Source organism: Rhea americana, unplaced genomic scaffold (assembly GCF_003343005.1).
Source record: "Rhea americana isolate MKP2758 unplaced genomic scaffold, rheAme1 scaffold_47, whole genome shotgun sequence".
NCBI lineage: Eukaryota > Metazoa > Chordata > Aves > Rheiformes > Rheidae > Rhea > Rhea americana.
The window spans coordinates 1,850,739-1,865,911 of NW_028186612.1; the positions used below are offsets into that span (position 1 = coordinate 1,850,739).

At 37.8% G+C, this 15,173-nt stretch overlaps 1 protein-coding gene across 6 annotated transcripts in view; it reads left to right on the plus strand.

The window, feature by feature from the left end:
* The window catches only part of PRKAG2 (protein kinase AMP-activated non-catalytic subunit gamma 2), a 215,860-nt gene that overhangs the window by 170,167 nt on the left and 30,520 nt on the right, over positions 1-15,173 (plus strand). For 5 of the 6 annotated variants that reach the window (XM_085316450.1, XM_085316451.1, XM_085316452.1 and 2 more), the window contains one exon: positions 14,236-14,345. The exons of the other annotated variant lie outside the window; for it this stretch is intronic. In XM_085316450.1, coding sequence (XP_085172576.1) covers positions 14,236-14,345 — 110 coding nt within the window. The remainder of the gene's footprint in view (positions 1-14,235; positions 14,346-15,173) is intronic. 6 annotated transcript variants of the gene reach the window in all.

The window sequence follows — 15,173 nt, forward strand, 5'->3', positions numbered from 1 at the left end:
GATACAGAGTTTGCAGAGATAYACGTTTGAGTAATTATAGAGGTGGCAGATATGACAATATCAGTGTTGCCTTACAGCTGACTACTAGATACTGTTACTTACTTGTGACTGCCTTGCTGAGTGTTAGCAGGATTGCGTAGGGCAGCTATTGATTCTCTTCCTCAAAAACTTTATGTGGTGATCTGCAACATTCTATYTGGTAACCACTCCATTACCCTACGTGTGCAGGGAGGACGGTACAGAAAGAGTAATGTTATCATCTTCGTAGTTTGATAACCTCAGCTGATACACTTGGTTCTCCTGATTAAGTCAGTGCTCTTGAAAAATCAGTGCTTTGGGGCGTGACTGAGTACTAAATGAAGGTGACCTCACTTAAACTGGAGTAATGCCAGTGTGACAAGAATGATAACATAATACTTGCATAGGAAAATGGTATGATACTGAGCAAGTTGGCCTGCTCTAGCTGTTGCTAAACCATCATAAGAGATRTTCGTGCTTGTTAACCACCTGGCAACAGATGTGACTGTCCTTTAAGATGGGCCTCTTCTAAGGTATGCTGGGTTTTGGTTAATTTGAGGCTGGATTATCACAATGCCTCGTGTATGGGACCTTCTTGTAAGACAGACCGCTTAAAACAGCACTACTTGAGTAGTGGTAAGCTGTCTACAGTTACTTTATTGATTTGAAGATTTTGACTTCCAGAACTTAGAACTCTGCTAGTGCTAGCATTACACAGGGAGGGGGAAAAAAAAGTCTTAACGAATGTAGCATTTCCAACCTAGGTACAAGGGTTAATGGTCCAGTTCTTCATAACAGTTCTTCCCTCTTGAAACAAAATGTATCTATTCACACTGAGACTGTTTTGTCTTTGGATGCACAGTGTGATGGGCTGTGCTGTGGCTCTTCTTAGAGTAGAAAGGACTTACTAACAAAGTGAAGACCATGAAGTTTGGGGGGAAATTCTCCTGTGGAAGGATTACACTAGTGGTTACTATTAATGTATAGCCAAAGTGGCTGAGCGGGTTAGAGCTGTGTTTGATGTTTAGGTGCCGAGGTTGGCCTCAAGGAGCTTTCAAAAGCTCCATGCTTCTAAAATTCAACAATGTTTAACATTTTAAAGTGTGAATGTARTGTGGAAATCTTCAAGGCAGCGTTTGAATTTTATAATTTTATTTGAATAAATTTAACTTTTTTTTTCTTTTTAATGATTTCTTTCTGTCAATTGTATATGAATTTTGCTGTTTTTTGTAAATGAAGAACTATTGATCTAATATTAAAGCATTGACAAATTAGACTGAGGGAAAAATAAAATTTCGTATGCTRTAAACTAATGGTTTTATTTTTTATATAATTTAAAGTTAAAAAAAGCCTTCTTTTAAAAAAAAAAAAACCTTTGTGTTTTGTGACTGGGTAGTTAGCTCTGACACTGAGTGTTTCTGAAATGGAGTCAAACTTTCTTGCTTTCRCCATTCCCTTAAACTGTGGTATTCTTTTCTGCTGCTGAGCTTGTTTGAATTTGTGCTAATGTAAAAAAGACAGAAGATACTTGAGATGCTAGAAAAGTGAGCAAACTGGAATAGGTGTAGAAGAGGGCCATTCATGTGAGCAGGTAATATAGGACTTATCTTAAGGTAGGAAGCTAAAAGGCTTTGCTCACTTGGCTTAATAGCAGGAAAGTCAAGAAGGAGTACGATCACACTATATAATACATCCTGGAAGAGATGGAAAGGAGGTAAACACCAGGAGGAAAATTAGCTGAAAAACAACACTGGCACAAGAACAAATGTATATAAACTCTTCCTGTATAAGCTTTGAAAGAGTATTCTGAATTCCAGCCTAATTTACTAGAGGAATGAGTTTGTAGAATAGACTTCTAATGCTTTGAATCGTTTTAAGGTGGAGCAGGATTGTCTTGTCAGAGGTATCACATGGTTCCCTGCAATCAAAGGCTCTGAATAGCRTAATACAGAAGATAAATGTTTGTCTTTTCTTTGTTTTACACATGCAGTTGCATGCTTATCTCTTTCTATAGCCTTGCTTGAACTCCCTAGTATTCTTGATTTTTAAAAAACAAACAAAAACCCGCTTTGTACAGTGTGGATATTATGAGTTCAGAGAAAGATGAACTTTGGGGGGAATTGCAGTTAATTGTGATGTAGAGAATGGATCAATAGAATTTCTAAACTAGGATCCAGAAAAGTGTATCTGAATATACTGTATTGCATGTGTATTGGATGTTACCTACTTTATCTAGGAAATTGCTAATTCTGTTTCTGTATAGCTTCAAGCAATACACCTGCCCATAGATAGATATCWTAATAGATTACAAACATGACTTCAATATATCACTTAAAATATGCATAAAGATTCATGAACTGTAAGAAGAAATAGCAATAGTAGCTAGTSAGAAAATGTCTATGTGCACAGGGATAAAAGCAGAAGTAGTGTATATTAGGAGCAACTAGACAAAATAAAAATGTAAGTACTGAATTATTAAAAGCTTAAAGTTAGGATATTGTAAGTAGTTATTCAGGGCTTAATGCCAAAGTTGAAAAATTGAGATGGGAAATACTGGAAATGCTCACCTAAAACATACGTTACTTGGTTGGACAAAACTGTTTCTCCAGCAAAATTGAAAATTATACTTGATCCTAAGTCTTTATTCTTATGCCTTATTTTTTTTCTTCCATATAGCATTATATGTATGAAGCTTTCAAGTTAGAATCTTAGTATACAGTGGGAAAAGGTCTTAAAAAGTTCAGATGCTTGCCCTGCTCAATAAGAATATGGCAGTGGCTTGTGAAGATATTTGCATATTAAAAATGCTAGTGTTTTAGACAATACTTCAGTTAAGCTGCATGTTTAGGTTTGGCTTTAAATTGATTCCTAACAGAGTTTAATGCATATCTCTTTTCTAAAGTGTGTGTAGAATATGCGTATGTAGTAGGATTTATGCTTCCTTTAAAGAAACTGTACAGTCTAATTTTTTTAATCAATCTTTCTCTATAGGCAGTATTTCTTAAGATACAAGTTAGTTTATTCTTTCATTAAGCACTTCCCTTTGGTGTTCCTTGAACTCAACCCTCTCACATACGGTTCCTGATATTAATATTCAAAGGCTTAATACCATTTTTGGTTTCTTGTCTTTTGTGGCCTGCCTCTCTCAATCTTGAAGAGCATGCCTACATTCCAGACAGACGATATCTTAAATTAGATCTTTGTTTGGGATGCTTAGAGAAAAATCATGCTGCTTGTTGTCAAGGGAGGAACTTCAACATGTTCTTAGAAAATTCTTCAGTTTAACTCATTCTTCATTGTGATGAAAATCATAGAAACATTGTTAGGTTGCAGTCTGAAGTTGCTCCCTTTATTCACAAAACCTCGCTGATGTAGTCTTCCTCAAAATACAGATCATGAAYTATGACCAAAAACCGATTTAAGCGCAGTAGGCTGTTTTTAGACTTCAGTTGGACTTCTGATATTGGTTGCCTATTCCTCAGTTGTTTAGTCTCAGGGCRATTCTTGCTTGTAAATAAGTGAGTTTGCCTGCCTGCCTGAACAAGAAATGCAGAGTTACTTTGATTAGCTCTGGAATGTGAAATTTCTTAAGATGCCCATTAGTTCTTGTCTGCCTCAAATCTCACGCAATCACTTTTTTTTTTTTACCCACAAAGCCAGCAGAGAGCTACAGTATAAAATAAGCGTTAATTTCCCASCCCATTTGTTAGGACCCTTTGACTCCAAAATGAGAAGCAAAATTCAATGCAGGATTTTTAAGCATGCTGTGAATACAAGGAAGAAAACAAATGTTGAATCTTTTGTTGTTTCAGGCAGCTATTTTTATTGGTTTTCTTCTATAAGTCTTGGGGGTATTACTAAAGTTTTTGGAATTGGAGATTTTTAAGCCCTAAAACCTGGAATTGTGKATCTTTCGAAGTATTCAGGTGCTAATAGTCTATATTGTTTTACACTAAAGCAGGACATACCTAGGCAGTTGCTGACAACATTTATCTCATTCAATGTTTAGGATCTTCAGGGAAGCAGACTATGGGATATCCCAGRGCTGCCTAGTTCTGTGTTTAGCCAACTTTAAGAGTGAGGAGTGGTTAATGGTTCTCCAACAGGTGTGGAATTGGGGGGTTTTGTTTTATTTTTAAAAAGCAAGGTACCTGCTTTCCTTTTTTTTCCCCCCTCCTCCTCATTGTACTGCCCTGAACGGCGCTTGTTCTTCAACTCATCCTGTCACCGAACAGCAGCACAAATCACCTGAATAACAGTAGCTTAGTTCTTTCTCAGTTRTAGTGCTATTTAGTCACTCTCCTCATTCATCTTTGTCCATCTGGATGCTGGTTTCTGATTCTGGTATTCTTTAGAAGATAGTACTAACTCCAAACGATTTAYGAATTTGATTTGAAGATACCCTGAATCTTAGTCTTGCAACTGCTTCTTACTCCTATTGCAAACTCTTCAAAGCCTGTTTTCTTCCCTTTTTAAAGATCACTAAAGAGAGTGTTGAGTAAAATTAAGCCCYGATCCTCTGATATTTTTCTGGTGCATCTTCCCTGTAAAACATCAAGCCACAGGTAAAAGSTGTTCAAAAGTAGCTTAAAGTCAAAACAAGTCATAGGGTGCTGCTGTGTGGGTTTCTTTTTTCTCATCCCTGAAATCTCTTTTCCTTTCCATGTTCCTCCAATAATTCTTGCACATGGTAGTCAAGTTCAGTTAAAATTCTCAGCATGAAGGTTTCAAAAAACTCAATTCTGTCAGACTTTTTGGAAGTGTAGGAAGAAARCATCTGTCTTTAAAACCTCACCTGTACAGAAGAGCTATAGCATGAACTTGTGATGTTCTGCGTTAAGTGATTCACATGAGACATTGTAAATGCTCCAAATTTGAGAAGAATTTGAATTGGAGCTGACATCTCCTTGAACACAGTTGTCATCCAATCTTACAGACTCATTGAAAAAAAGGTTTTCATAGTTTTGCTGCGGTGAAGTGCTTGTGGTGCACCTACATTGTGATTCTACCGTATCTTTTTGTGTGTAATAGTATCGTCTTGCTTAAAAATCAATATATCAAATGTATTGTCATTTTTCCTCTCTSTTCTTCCCTTCCATCAAGGTGACCATTTCATCCTGTCTGCATTTTRAAAAACAAACAAACAAACAAAAACCAACCTCCTCACCTCATTAAAAATCGACTGTTCTTGACAGAACGAGATTGGCTTTCTTACTTGCTTTCTATCACCTTCTCCTCTAGGAACTTACAAATACTTTGGTTTTAACAGCTTGTTTCAACATATACCTAGGAAATGGTTATTCTGGCTGTTTTTTTAGAATCTGTTGGGCTCTCTTTTTAAAAAGAGATATTGTATTTTCCTCCTTCGTGAACCTGCTKAGTTCAGAGCTGTTTGTTTTCAGCTATGGTGACTCCTATCTACATATGTAGTAACTTGCTGTGTCTGCATCAAGCAAGTCCTTGTAACGGGGAGAGGAAAAAAATCTGAGTCACTCTAGTTATCTTAGAAGATTGAACAGTTGTACAAACTCTGAAATTCAGAAGGCGCATGCAAAAACTTGTGTGCAGGAAGGTATAGATGCAAGCAATCCTAAATTTAATTTTTAAGTGTTTGAACAATTACGATCATCATTCTAGAACTGAAATGCCTAAGGTAAGTTTTTTGTTTAAGCTCATCATTATTAGTAGATGCAATCAAACTTTTTCTGAAGGCTGAAGCAACAAGACAGTGTGGGCTTGCTTCTCCATTTGTTATTTATCTTTTAATGTACCTATTCCTCCATCTTATTTTGTTTACTTCTAGAACTTCTTATTTGCAGGATGAATTACAGTTTACAGGGTATGGCTTACTCTTTCTAATGTTATACCTATGTGCTCGTTCCTCTTTTTTTTTCTTTAAATCCTCATCTTCCTATCACAAGTCATGTATTTGTGTTGTAACATATAATTGGATTCATCTTGGATCACTGAAGAAGCTTCTGATACTGATCTCCAAATACGCTTCCCATCATTTCTTTGTATCACAGTAYCTTATGTTTGTTAACTTAATATGATCTTTCTTTAGCTGCCAGCTCATGCATTCATTTAGATCAGGAGTGGGAAATGTTCGATCTGCAACTTCCRTATTGTATAGCCTGTGGCTGCATGAATAATGCTACTGTGGATGTTTAGTGTGTGGTCTGCCAGGTTATTTTAAAGCTCTTTTTCTTTTATAAAGAAAAGGATTCTCATCTTTGTCATTATGCCCTCTGTATTGGTTCCTTGCATTTAAAATCCTTTTAATCTTATGGAACAGTTAACTCCTATTACTTTCTATGTATTAGACTTTAAACCATTTCCCCCCCCCCTTAAAATGAGAAACAGTAATTTGCTAGCATTTGTTACCATGTTTGCAGCAAAGCTGTTCCTGGCATGTTCTGAAAACTTGATGATCTATCTCCTGCCAGATACAGTAGGCATCTTTGTAACTATCTTCTGCCTTTTCCATCTTTTTTTTGCTACCAGGCCTTATTCTGAGTGCTTACTCCCTTCTCCCCCCTCCAGTAAAACACTTCCTCTTGATTAAATAGAAATCAAATGATACAGCATAACACTACTTCTTTTTCTCTTTCCTTTTCTCCTTTTTAAGCTTGCCAAGCTTAAATTATGGCTTTATTCCTTTCCTACCAAGTATGACACTGATTATACTTTTAGAATCTTGTTTCTTGTCCACTGTTTCTTATGCTCCTGCCTCTTGGATAGCTTAGCAGACTGAAAAGTCATTTCCTCACACTGTGGTATTCTGTGACAAAATTGCAGTTACCTGGTCATTTCTTCCAGTCCCTTAGTTCCCATGCTTTTTACTGGGTATGATGTGTAAAGTTTAGTTTGTCAGTGTATCTGTCAAACCTTTAAAAATCCTCATTTTGCTAGCAAATTAGTTGTGCTTCTTCATAGAAGGTTGGTTGAAATTAAGCTGTTATTAGTTGAATCCAAGGCTGTCCATTTCAGTATTTGTTCCTGGCTATACTTCAGCTTTGAATGTTGATAAAGGCCTGCCTGTACCCTTGATTCCTTGAATGTTGCTCTTAGAACACTGTTACCTTCTTTACCTTATGGCCCATCTAGGTAAGCAGCGTGGGGTCATAAGGCACAGCAAATGTCAGGACAGACCTTGTCTCTTAATTGACATTTCCCACTTTCTCATTCAGGTGCCTCTGTTGCACTTGGAAATGACTTTCTGTTGGTTGTTGGTCACCTGTAGAGACACTTTGTCCTCTGAGGAATAGCTTGTGATTCTTGCTACTTAGCGCCATTGCTGCTCTTGTGAGTTGGTTAACTACATCCGTTCTGTGCATCTTTTTACACCTATTGGATTTAGTGGTTTACATTAGAGCTACTATCTCCTGCTTTGTGGAAGTTACCAGAGATACTATCAAGGCTATTAAGGAACTCATCCAGTCGGTTCATTCTGTTACAGCCAGCTTTGGGAACAATTTTCGGATAAAAATTCAGGCAGAACAAGAGCTAGCAGGGTTAAGGCCATATCTTTAACCTATTGTATATTCTGCAAAGGGCTATCAAYAGTGATAGGGAAAGGTAACTCATGCTGTCTTGTTTATTTGATTAGTCACTCTGCAGTCTTCTGGTACAGTTTGATGGAGCTACACTGATCTAATGGCTAGCTGCCAGAGCAAGGGTGGTGTCCCCTGTGCTGTATATTCCTGCCCTTCCCTTGCACTGCAGGCTAATCTGCTTGCCATAGGGCTAAATATGGGAGCCTAATAGCCCTAAAGCTGGCACTAACAAAAAACAAAATTTTGGACAAATTCAGCTTTTTCTGCCAGCTTGTCAAACAGTTCTTTGTAAATCTAGAACCAGCGTGGGGGAGGGAGTGGGACATATGGCCAGTGGAAGGGGCACAGTAGCTGCTGCTACTATGCTGTGCTGCTGCTTGTGCTGCTGTGAAACTGAAGCTTTCAACATGGCCTGTGAAAAGATAGAGTCGTCCTGTCTTTGGCAAAGGAGTGCTGGTRGGGATGTGAAAAAATGTCTGTGCATCTAGCTGTAGCTGTCACTTAACAGCTCTCGAAGTGCTGTCTTTACTGTGAAGACATATAGTTTTCTAAGTTCGTTTTGTTATTATTATGTTAACAAAAGACTTCCTAATTGATTAAATGATATGAATGATAATAGCATAGTGTTTTTGTCAGTATTTTTAGTAAAGTTTGTCAGCATAATTATACCAATAAATCTTTCCTAATGTATTGTTGTTGGATCAGTTCTGTAGTAAATACTGGGATGAAAAACTCTTGTGTCTCGAACTGAAAAATGTCAATTCTGTAGCCTGCGAAATACAACATTGAACATATTATCTGAAATTTTGATTTTTTGTGAGTATGACTTGGAATAACCTAAATTGCAGATGCATATGTGGGCAGTAACTGAAAAGAAAATGTATTTACTAGTAAATAGGTTATTTAGTATATGTGAATACCATGTAAAATGTGGGGTTTTTTTACCTCTTTTTTAAATCTAGCAGTTGAACTGGCCAAATGGAGATAGTTGYGCTAGTGATAATCAAGTTGAAGAGTCTAGTGTTGGTCTTGTTGCTTAGGTCCTGTTGCTGTAAGGGAGCTCGAAGCCTTTTAAATTTTTATAGTTTCCCAGACTAATTCTGACAAAATCATTGGAAAAAGCATTTTAATGTCTATATACGTGGTTTCTATCTTTCTCTCAGTTGTTCATCTAGCTGGATGGTTAACTGAGTATGGTTTTGATGTACTGCTACAAGCTTTAAGTGTTTTTCAAATTTGACAGTCAATTTGATAGTAATCTCAGAAATGTTATTTGTGTAAACAGTCCGTCAGGTCTGTAAGAAGAATTTTTTTGTGTTCTTCAGATGTTCAGAGAATTACTAAAGCTACCAGCTCTCAATCTAATCATGAGGAGCAGGAGTGCTATAGAGAGTGTTGTGCAGCTGCAGTGACATGATTGTAGTCTGTGGTTAAATTAACTCTTAAATCAGATGAGGGGARATGGTCTGTGGGAACACAAAGTCTCTTTTTCCAACGCTCCTGGAACCACAGACTAATCTTGAAATGCTACTGGATACCAGTTCAGAAAGACAAAGAGCATAATATATCTATAAATTTMAAATATAAAATACAACAGAAAAAGTTGTTATTTTGTATTGCTATTGAAACTAGGAATCACTTGTGGACCAGAATTGTTGTTGGACTGGCCCTATATGAATACAGCACAGAAAGACAGTCTGTGGTTTTCAGTAACAGGCTTTTTTTGTTTGTTTTCTGTTTTGTCTTGTTCTTGGAAGGCCTTGAAATTCTAGGAGGGAAAGTTGGAATTGTAGATTGCTGTTCTGCAGATCTGAGGAGTGGTTTCATTTCAATGATGCCGCTGAAGCTTTCTGTGCCTTTATGGGGAGTATTCGGACACCAGTTCCTCTATAACTCTTTAAACAGATGTTGTACCTTCTCCTAGTCTCTACTTTAGTATTGCTGACTACTTATGCTGTAGAAAAAGAGCTGTGAGTTTTCTAAGTAATATTTCCCAGAAATGAAAAGTTAAAGCATGTCTGATTTTGCAGAGGAAAGTCAGGGAGAAGAAGGCAGTAAGAGTCATTTGGTGTCCATGAGTGTGGCTGATTTGTTTTCCCCTTTCTCTACTCCCTAAACCAATAGGTCTTGAAGTCTTTGAAGTATCTCTATCTGTAGAAATAAATAAAATCGGGTAGCTGGAGAGAAACCTTACCCTACAAAAGACGCCATAAGAGGGGGGTTCTCAACTTCTGATGCTTGAACCTTCTGCAGTCCCCTTCCGCAGTGACTGCCACAAGTCACTTTCTGGTGACTTGTCTTTGTGCTCTTTCTGTCAAAAATTGCGGCAGAAAGCACTGGGGATCTGGAGTTCTTCAGCCTCACCTGTGAGTGGGGGAAAACACACAGGGAAAACATGCACAAGTAAGTTTCAGATGAATCTTCAAGAAATATGCTTTGAGTGAAAATCCATATGGAAATATCTACTCAGCTATTTATTGGTGTACTCTTCTCCTCCCCCATATCCTTGCTCTAGATTCAGATGCTTCYTGCTGCAAATCTCTTTATCTATGAGCCAACTAGCATCCAGATCGTGTTCTAGAACAGAGGACAAGATTCATAGTGGTACTAGGATGAAGCTCCATGCTTTAAATGAACTTTCCCAGCATGCAGAACTGATTGCAATARGAATTTGCAGGTTAACTGCTCCAGAGTAATTCTTGTGAACTAATGTATGTGATTTAGATGAGAATTCTGCTTATTTAGTCACAGGATTATTTGCAGCAAACCTTAATGCTTGCTTGAAGAAACTTCACCAGCAAGCCTTTAAGGAAGGGCAATCCACTGAAGGTGGACAAACTTGCTTTGCAAGAAGCTAAGATTTTTATTTTCTAGCTCCAAACATCAGGAGCTTGTTGTAGTAGTAATGGTCTTAACCTTCCACAAAATAGATACTTCAGGCTCAGCTGAATTGCTTCTAGTGAATTTGAGAAGCCCCTGTAACAGATCCCCAGGTAATCTGTTTTGCTCATGAAAACAGTAGCTATAAAATACCTTACAACAGATGTGTCTYAGCTTGCTTCATCTGTGCAAGTTCAGAACAAGCCTGTTTATGCATTATAGCCACAGAGGCAACCAAGGAGGATGGACTTTTACTCAACTTGCACCACTTCCCACTATTTTTTTGGAAGTGGTTGGACAAGAAGTTTATCCCAGAGCCAACATAGCGGGGAACTTAGAGCCACATTTTCCTGTGATCTCATCTGCATTTCTAGTTCACAGAAAAAGCAACGCTCTGGTTGAACATTTATCTCAACTGAGGCAAGATAATCTTCTGAAGCTGGCTTTCAAAGTAGCACAGAAATTGCCATCAAACTTCTGAGGCTTAAGCAAAAGGTTTTTGAACCACTGGTGGCATCTTTATCTAGATGTTCTAATATAGTAGTCTTCTGTTGTGACAGGCTTGGCTAGCACTTACTGGGAGCCTCTCAAGCCCATTTTGTGGGCTGGGAACACTCTGGGTATTGAACCAAGAGAGTTAGGTTYACTGACCTTAGTGTGAAACAGATCTTACACGTGAGTGAGACAGAGCTTTGCTGTTGGATGCAGCTTTTTCTTCCTGGCCTTATAGAACCACRGAGCAGGAAGAAGTATAACTCAAAAAGTTCAAGAGTGATGACGACTGCTAAGAAGGAATTTTGAGGTAACTTTCTTGGTTTTCTTCCTTAACTTACCTTAAGGTTCTAGCATGTAGAGCTCTAGAATAATTGCTGGTTTTTATGTAGAGAAGTCTGTATTACAGATTAGTTTCTCTGCATAAAGAGATTTGCTGTAATGAAGCTTTGATCAGTGATGCAGAGCTGAAAAGCTATAAGCCTATAGAAAACTGCCAAGGAGGGTGGGAAGTTATAGTAAAAACAAATAAAACTAGCGCTAGATAATAAATAGATAATAAAATACAAATCAAATATAATTTCCCTGACCTACCTTAGGATGCTTCTGTTTGCAGTGCAGTCGTAGTTGGATATAACCAAAAGCAGTAAGTTTGTCCTCTTGTGAAGGTGAGAGGAACTGTAGAGATGACTGCCCTGCCCAGTAGTGCTGTGCGGGAAAGGTGAGGTGTGAGTGTACCTTGGAGGTATACTGAAAGTCTTCATCTCGAGAGATTTTTCTCCTTTGAGYGGTTATATGGACTGACAATGCATAGAATATCTGTACAAGGAATGGGTTTAAGGCATCTGTGTCTAGTAGTGCCAAGTAGTTAAAGGTGTGTAGAAGGTCTCAAATATCCTTCCCAACAGACATTTGAAAGCCATTTAAAACATATGAGGGAGATTAGCATTGCTTATGTTTTACATATTTAGTTGCTAGCTAATAAATCAGTGCATTACACATGTTTGAAKTATAAGGATCTTCTGTATAAATAAACCTCAGTTCCAGCTGGACAATTGGATCCTTGTTCAGATCCTGTTTAGTTTCATAGCTGTTACATGGGTGTTAAACACAGTGCTCGTGGATGTTTATCTCATGCCTCTCAGTATTTCCCGTTGTAACTTTCCAATGTCCATCTGCAGAGCTGCGGTGCGTAAAGGGATATGACCAATTCTGATTTCCAGGTTGGGAAAACAGTGAATGTAGGGTGAGATAGTGTGTGGGACTAATTCAGGTGCCCTTAAGAGGGTGAGAGTTGTTGAGGTTCAGTTGAAGGTACGTATTTGGTGGTGGGAATGTGTGGTGAGTGAGAGAAGGGTCTGTAGGCATGTGTTCGCTGTACTGCCATTGACAGCATTACCTAAATAAAGTGGAGAACACGTCCTGCCCGCCGATTACTGCATTTGCTATTGTAATGTATTACAACTTGCATAATTGTTAATAATTTAGTAAAACTGAACAGAATGATGATGTATTGTGCTAAGAGTGTAAAAACATTTTTTTCAGTTAAACTACAAAACAATTGTTTTTGTCTGCTGCTTGATGTCTTCCAACACTTGCTTCTACCTGCAGTATACTTAATTATATATAAAACAGCACTGTTACGGCTATGGGAACAATAGGAAACACAGATTCAGAATTGGAACGGTCTTTTCCCTGGACACATACATTTGTGATAATTTGTATATACATGATGAAAGTTTCATGGAACCTCCGTTTCTGTCGGTGTGGAGAACAGACTTGCCCTGCAAATGATTCAGGATGGTTGGGTCACTGTTTCTCTCATTGCAGAAATAGGAAAATATGTAAGGAAAGAGGCAGAGGACTGAAGCTGGAAGAAAAGATAGTTTCATGCCGTTCTGTGGGACTGACTGTAGTTTCCGTGGTTCTGGAAAAAACATGACAATGCAACATCTCTCCCATGGTTACTGATTATGTTAGTAACCAGTCTTATTTACTGGAGGTTTGGCTTACCGGTTCAAGCCCGGTTCTCACTATGTATTGTCCGTAGGGAAGAAGAGAGATTAAAGTAAATAAGGACTCTGATATRGTGCAGAGGAACTGTGTTTATGGTTGTGGAGGCAACTTTAACTTCCTAATGGTCAGCTTTTTTGCGTTGTCATCCAAATATTCTCATAATGTTGTTTTTAATGTTTAGCTTTCTTCTTCCCTCTAGTTCTTGCATTTAAAAGCAAAACAACACCCCCCCCCCATATGGTATCACATGGTAGTTAAGTTCATTCTGTACAGACACTAGCCATTTGAGCTATTGCAGGAGTTAGAGAGTGATAAGCTTTTACTACGTTACGGTGTTGTATAAGAGATTCTGTGTCCAGACTGCCTTTTTTAAACTGCTTCTTCTAATATGCTCTTGCCAAGTAAGTTCCAGTTCCCCTTTGGTATCACCTCGTCAAGGTTGCTTCTTACCAGGCTTGTTCAAGTCTGCTTGCCTATTTTCTGTGCKTTCTGTGTCAGTTTGCTCATGTTGTTTCCTAATGTCTTTTTTTCTTAACTCCTGTTGTTTTCACTTTTGGTCCTGATCTTTATAGCCATGTAACTCCAACATTTTTTTTTTCTCTCCTGCTTCTCCCCAGTTGGACTCTTTTTACCTTCTATATTTCTGTGGAACTGTCATGCTGCTTGTGTTTCAGTGGGAAAGGGGCTTTTTAAAAGTAAACGAAGTACCTAAGATGATCAGAAAACTAGATGCATCTGCATTTAAACTCTGCAAAAAGCAACTTAAACTAGCATAGACTACATTGGATGTTTGATCCTTGCCACTGTTTTAAATGGCCCAAGTGGATCCTTCTTCCATAAATCACTAAGTCTGGGATTTGTGATGTGTGTTAAGTAGCTTGAATAGGATAGTACTGATTGCATAACCTGCCAAACTTGTCTGCTGCCTCTTAAGAAAATACARAATTATCAAGTGAAAAGTAGACTGAACAGAAATGATAACAGAGAAATATGGTGTATATATATATGAGCCTATTCAATAGTTTGCCATTGAAGAAAAGAGGGGATTTTTTAAAAAGATAAAGCTCAGTACTAAAGTCCTTTCATCTTTATACTATGTAATTTGAAAGGAAAGATGCATCTGAGATGCAAAACTCAGAACTATGAACTGAAAGTGTGAATCTGAGTTTCACTGTAAGGATGTCCTTCTGCAATGGTGTGTAGTTGATTTGGCATGCTTTTTACATTGTTTAATTAAAATAATCTCAAAGAAACGTGATGTTTTTACTTACAGCACTTGAAGAATCGGAAAGTGACATTTATGTGCGATTCATGAGGTCACACAAGTGTTACGACATTGTTCCAACAAGCTCTAAGCTTGTTGTTTTCGACACTACGTTACAAGTGAGTATTCTCCTTACAGTCTTTTTTTTTCAGTTCGCTTGTTTTTCTTCTGATGTGTGTGTTTCCTGAGTGTTAAATGAAGTCTGATCTCTTGAAGTTCTCTTGTGCTTTGACTCCAGAAACCCTACTGTTTCAACTGTATCTTTCATGGCCTGTTAGAGAAGGAAATAGGGGAAAATTTCTTTGCTCAATAGGAAGGGAAGATATAATTTATATTGTAGTTGAAATCACTAACTAAAAAGCTTTTCAAATGAGCACAGAATTATATTGCCGCCTTCTTGGCTATCAAATCTTACTCACCTACATTTATGTAAAGACCTCTGTCATAGTTATGAAGTATCYGGACACTTTCAGCCTACTCTTAATATATTGGTAAGATAATATGGGACTAGAATGGATGGCTTAATTCTGCAAGCTAAGTTCTCCTGGAAATCTTTGTTTTCAGATTCTCATTTTGCTTTTAATCATCATCTGCTAGACTTTTGGCTCTGTGTGAAAAATTTATTTGCCAAAGGAAAGCACCTGCTATAGAAGCAGAGTAGAGTTGTGGTAGAGTGTTGTGGCTTTCTTTGTCTATTTCCTAAATTTTGAAATTAGTGGGAGGTTTCTTTTGTTTAAAAGTGCTTCAATTTTGACTTGACAAAGCCCAGTGAAGTAATATTGGCTTGGAATGTACTGCTCAGTTAGATCCACAGTCAAGAGACAGTCGCGTAATAGATATCTAGTCTCAAAGTGTTCCCAGAACCATCCTGTTTATCACATAATTCTKTACAATATTGGATTATCCATACAACAATCTCAAAAATACAAAACCTACATTATGCAACA